We start from the raw sequence: 6,000 nt of genomic DNA on the forward strand, positions 1-6,000 counted from the left end.
TAATCAGGAAGTTATCTTTCCCTAAAATGAAACACTTCGGATTTGGGCCACAGCGACAAAATATGACAGGGATGTTTGATTCATTTTTGGCCCAGTTTTGTTTCGTTCTCAAAGAATGACTAATACTGTCAGCAGGTATGATGGTGGCTTTGTTGAACATACTTCCGAAGCTTTGAAGCTCCAAACTGGTGCTGTGTGGCAGCCCCATAAAACATCAGATAAAGAAATGCATAAAACCCCAAACATTCAAAAAAAAAAAAAAAAAAAAGCTACAGTAGGTTCTCCACAGGAAAACAACAATTTATTTCCCACAAGCAGCCTTCAGAGAAGCATCGACTCCAAGCCCGGCCTGTGCTGCTCACAAAAGGCAGTGAAGTGCACCCGCGGACTGTGATTTTAAATGTGTCAAAGCAAATTTGGTTCCCTCCTACCCCAGTGAGAAGAAAAAACTCTGGCTCCCCTAACAACGTGGCTCACTTAAGTCATGTATTGCAGTCTTTGAAGCACTGACCTAAGAATTTGGGACAATTAATATGCTTTGGCATCTTCCCTCACCCAAGATGTAAATGATATCTAAGGACACCAAGTTTCAAATGGTTTCTGGGGGGGGGGAGGGGGCAGAGCAGGAGTGTGAATTAAAAAGCTATCAAGCTGGCAGAAAAGCTAAATCCTATAAAAACAGGGAATACCTTGGCTGTTGCTTTTGTCCATAGCTGACAGTGAAATGAACAACATAAAAGGACAATGAAAAGAAGCAACTGAATAGAGGTTATGCTGCCCAGCTGAGCAGCACCTCTCCTGTTCAATCACATTTCTTCATTTGTCATTTTGTTCAGAATATCTCAACACCAACTTTCTCTCGGTCACCCAAACCTGTTTAATGCCTCTTTTTAAATCTAACTATAACAACATTTTAAGTGTGTCTGTATTCTGTTATGCTTTCTGCAACTAGTTCCCCGGGTGGTGACTTTGCAAATCCCGAGAATTTATATTCAATGCAGCCCTTACAGCTGTGAAGCCACCATACCTATCTAAGGATCTGTCTACACAACAAAGGTAATTGGTGTCAAGTGAATAAGTGAATTTAAATTAACTTCCAAACTGAGTTGTTTGATGTAGTTCAACAAATTCACTGTTAAAGTTAACTTCTATTAAGGTTGGTTTTTTTTAACATCTCTCTGAAGAGAAGCTCTAAAGTGTTTTACTCCTACGAAAACCCTGGTAACAAAACACAAGGGTACCTAGTACTGAGATTTCTTAAGCTTGAAATTTTAAGATATTTTCCCTTTATTCAGCACTTTCAATGCAAGTATTTCAAACCTCTCAAGTACTGCTATAGGATTAACCTTCATATTTCTGTCAGGCTAACAAACTCTTACTTTCAAATATGATAAGCTAGACACAGAAAAGTAAAGAAACTTGCTTACATCTTTAGAGAAGAATTTCAGGGACAACTTCATGCTACATAGAACAATGATAAAATCATGTCCCCTCTCCAAACAGCAAAAAAAATGCTGCTTAGTCAACAATTTATCAGAAATGTTTTTTTCACTGATGTCTTGAGAGTGAGAAAGGAAACAACATATTATCTTCCAGGTAATAAATTCAGCTCAGAAGGTTACACCAACCTTCTGTGCTGCTCATAAAATGATGCTAGAGATAGTAACAGAACTCTGGGCAAGCAGCACCATCCAGTGGAGAAAAATGTCACTTCTTTAGATAACTCTTCATTTAGATACCTTATCTTAAAAAAATAAATAATAAAAACATCTATTGCTAAACCCTTTTACCAAGACTAATTCTGTGTCTGGAACATATGTTTAACTACATTTCTAAATGTTCCCTGTTGGTTCAAACCCCTGTCCTGTGTCCATATATGGTGAAAAGGAACACAGAAAACAATAAACATGTTAAATTTCTCCAACAAATGGGGAAAAAAAAATGTCCTTGATGATTTTTTTTGTTTTCAATTGAAGCTATGAAACCCATCATTAGCATATGGACTTTTTTTACTGATAAGTGCAAATATGATAGACATTTAATTATCGTTTATTAGAAATTTAAGAGTTAGAGTAAATGAAAAATAGAAGCTAACTCTGGCCATTTCTGCCACATATACTTTTTAAAATTCACACCACACAAGCACAGAATTATCAAGATTGTCCTTTCCTAGTTTAGTTCACAGCACCATAAAAGTTGGAAGGACTTATCAAGATCATCTACTTCAACCTCCTACTCAAGCAGGTTGTCCAGGACTGTAGTCCAGTCTGGTTCTGAATATCCCCACAGACTGATACTCCACAGCCTCTGTGAACACTGTGTTCCAGTGTTTGGCCACGCTCACAGTGAAAAACATGGAATTTCTTGTGTTTCTATTTGCAGCCACTGCTCCTCGTCCTGTCACTGGGTACCACTGAGAAGTTAGTTGAAACACATGTGCTTTCATAGCTGTAGTAAAACCAATTAACCCCCTCCCACAACTTTTTTTTTTTTTTTTAAGATGAATATTAATAGGAGCATGAGAACTTGATCCCAGAGTTGCAAGCAAAAAGGCACAGTGTAACACAGCTGCACAATCACAACTGCAGCTGAAGGTGATAACAAAGGCATAAACTCTGCAAAGGAGGTGGCTCTCAGAAACTGGATTTGTTTTTTTAAGGCATTTCATTTTAGAAGTTACTACATACGAGAAGCTCCATTTACACACAGGAGCAGATTGCCCTGAGAGATGGCGGGAGATGCCCCATCCCTAGAAACATTTCAGGTCAGGCTGGACAGGGCTCTGAGCAACCTGATCTAGTTGAAGATGTCCCTGCTCACTGCAGGGGATTGGACGAGATGAGCTTTAAAGTTCCTTTCCCATCCACATTATTCTATGGTTTTAAGATTATTGAAACGTGCCAGCTCCAATTAAAATAATTAACAAATTCTATACAAAATGGCATTAAGGAAGTTTACATCTAAAATAATTTTAAAATTACATATGTAAAAGCTATTTTGTTTTCCTCATTTCACGCCTGAATTTTCCACTGGAAATCAGATTTTCTAATTGGTGATTATCCTTAATTCCATCTTGTCTGCAGTCAGGCAAACAGATTGATTAGACCCTGTGCTCTCAGGTTAAGGGTGTCCTGACACCAGCAAGCTCACCGAAACTGCCTCATGACATTACTCATAAGTATATTAGTACTGTTACATAAAAATTTACAGTTGAGACGTTTGGTCTTCCTACTCATAAAGAGTTTGACATTTATTAGAAAAGGTAACATTACACGAATTCATCTTGGAAAAGAAGGCATCAAGTTTTTATTTCCCACTTTGGCCAACCCTGAGAGTTCCATTTCCTGAACTGAAGGGCATTACCCGAGAAGAGTTATCAGGCAGGATATTCATTCAATGTTTAATCAGTTCTTTTATATAAGAGGAGCCCAAGTCTTCCATCACCTCAGAGGTAAGAGTGAAGCTCAGTTTGGTTCCAGTATCAGGAAAAGGTTAAGCAAAATTATCAGGCTACATATAGTAAAACCTTCAAAAAGTATTCACTCAGCAACACCTTTACACAAAAGGCGTAAGACAATCACAGGGCCCTACCCCAAGTTCTCCCTATGAGATCAGGGGATTTATTTGTCCTTCCTGAAGCACCTGCCTAAAATCTCTGATATCCCAATGTCATAAGCCAATGCCAGGGGTCTACCGGCTGTCAAGGTGCTTTCATGACTTCCTCCCCCCCCCAATCTGGAGGGGTTGTTGAATAAGACCGAGGCTCACACGTGGTGTTTGCCTCTCACAGAGGAAAGGCCACTGCGGGACCATATCTTAGAGTGGAAGTTAGATACTCCCCCATCACACCCACTCGCACTTTCCCCAACCAAGAATTTGCTCTCCAAAGTTACCTGTACAGACAAGAACCACAGAATCCCAGACTGGTCTGAGTTCAAAGTGACCCCTTCTAGTTCCACCCTCCTGCCATGGGCAGGGACATCTCCCACTAGACCAGGTTGCTCCAAGCCCCATTCAACCTGGCCTTGAACACTTCCAGGGATGGGGCAGCCACAGCTGCTCTGGGCAACCTGGGCCAGGGTCTCACCACCCTCACAGCAAAGAATTTCCTCCTTAGATCTCATCTCAGTCTCCCCTCTTTCAGCCTAAAGCCATTCCCCCTCATCCCATCACTCCATGCCCTTGTCAAAAGTCTCTCCCAGGTTTCCTGTAGCCTCTTCAGGTCCTGGAAGGTGCTCGAAGGTCTCCCCAGAGCCTTCCCTTCTCCAGGCTGAACAACCCCAACTCTCTCTCTCTGCCTGTCTCCAGAGCAGAGCTGCTCCAGCCCTCTGATCACCTTTGTGGCCTCCTCTGGACTCGCTCCAACAGCTCCATGTCCTTCTTGTGTTGGGACTCCAGAATTGGACACAGCACTGCAGGTGGAGCCAGGAGGGCAAGCTAAGATCAACCCCTACACCTGTGTGCAGTCCAAAGACCAACACCTACAAACACGCAGCTCCCCCGAGTCCTGCCTGCCGGCCACACAGCAATCAGCTCCCCAGCACAGCCCCCGCTCCAAGGCTCCCTGTAACACACTGTGCCACGGCATGGCACTGAGATGCTGAAGGAATCGTACACTTGTTCTGGCTAGAAAACACCTTCAAGTTTGTCAAGCCCGAGAATTAACCCAGCGCTGCCAAGGCCACCACTCAACCACGTCCCTCAGCACCACAGCTACACGGCTTTGAAATCCCTCCAGGGATGGGGACTTGGCCGCTGCGCCGGGCAGCCTGGGCCAGGGCCTGGCAACCCCTTCGGGGAAGAGGTTTCTTCTAATATCCAGCCTAAACCTTCCCTGGTGCAACTCAAAACCATCGCCTCTTGTCCTACCCTTGTTACCCGGGAGAAGAAGCCGACCCCCCCCCCCGGCTACAAACTCCTTTTTCAGCCAGAGGGTTTCCCCTTTCCGCCTCCTCCCCTTCCAGGCCGGGAAGCCACAAGAGCCCCGGAAAACCCGCACCAACCACCGCAGGGCGTGCGGGGACCCCGGCGAGGAACAGCCCGGCAGGGAGACCCTGCGGTGCCTCCCAGGATAAGGGCCCGACCCCCTGCCCGGCTCCGAGGGGGCGGCCCGGAGCCCCGAGCCCCCGGCTCCGAGGGGGCGGCCCGGAGCCCCGAGCCCCCCGCTCTCCGGGGGCGGCCCGGGCGGTTTCTCCCCGCGGGACCCGCACTCACGCTCCGCCAGCATCGCCATCTCGGGGCCCTCCCTCGGCCGCGGCGCGGGGCCGGCAACGCGCGGCGCCCGCTCCTCCCGCCCAGCCCAGCCCAGCCCAGCCCCGCCGCGGGGCTTTCGGCATCGCGGGCGCAGCGGGCGGCAGAAAGAAACGCCTGATTAAAAAAACACAACACAACGCAACAAAACCCTAGATGTACGCGAGTACAACGCCCCCCCCCCCTTTTAGTGCAAACACAGGCTGGAAACCTGCTCAATAAGCAGCTGTCAATAAGACAGGCTGGGTTGCATATCGGCTCTTCTTTCCCTCCCGGGCAGGCAGCTGCAGGGAGCGCTGGGCCGCGGCGGCTGCGCGGCCTCCGGGACCCGTCGGGGCGTTCCGGGGCGTCCGCCGGCGCGTCCCGCTTGCGCGGAGGCTCTTGAGGCCGCCGCGGGGCTGAGCAGCCCTGGCTGCGGCCCCGAGGCTGCCGCATCCCGCGGGGCGGACGTCCCCGAGCTGACCCGCGTCCGCGCCCGCCGCGGGAGGCAGGGACCGCCCGGGCTTGTCTCGGTGCGGGGCTGCCGTCCGGGCGGGGGGCGGGCAGAGCGGCAGCGGCTTCGGGCCTCCTCAGGCGAAGTTCGTTCTGCTTTTCAAGGCTTTTAGGGGCTGGGAGGTGAGCCCAGGTCTTCCTGTGCTGCCAGCTCGGTGCTTCTTGCCTGACCCACCTGAGATGCGGGCAAGGTTTCTGCAACAGGTTTTCGTGTACTTGAAGACTGACTGCAGCTGCTCCTCGAGGAATGCTTTTTGA

The 6,000-nt window shown here is 47.9% G+C and overlaps 1 protein-coding gene across 3 annotated transcripts in view; it reads right to left on the bottom strand.

Moving 5' to 3' along the window:
- PINX1 (PIN2 (TERF1) interacting telomerase inhibitor 1) overlaps nucleotides 1-5,282 on the bottom strand; it is a 62,265-nt gene extending 56,983 nt beyond the window's left edge. For 2 of the 3 annotated variants that reach the window (XM_051614412.1, XM_051614411.1), the window contains exon 1: nucleotides 5,215-5,282. In XM_051614412.1, coding sequence (XP_051470372.1) covers nucleotides 5,215-5,233 — 19 coding nt within the window. In that variant the 5' untranslated portion in view covers nucleotides 5,234-5,282. Of the gene's footprint in view, nucleotides 1-4,336; nucleotides 4,886-5,214 lie in introns of those variants that run through there. The other variant, XM_051614413.1, reaches the window with a different exon arrangement.
- Nucleotides 5,283-6,000: the final 718 nt, after the last annotated feature.

Source organism: Apus apus, chromosome 3 (assembly GCF_020740795.1).
Source record: "Apus apus isolate bApuApu2 chromosome 3, bApuApu2.pri.cur, whole genome shotgun sequence".
Lineage (NCBI taxonomy): Eukaryota > Metazoa > Chordata > Aves > Apodiformes > Apodidae > Apus > Apus apus.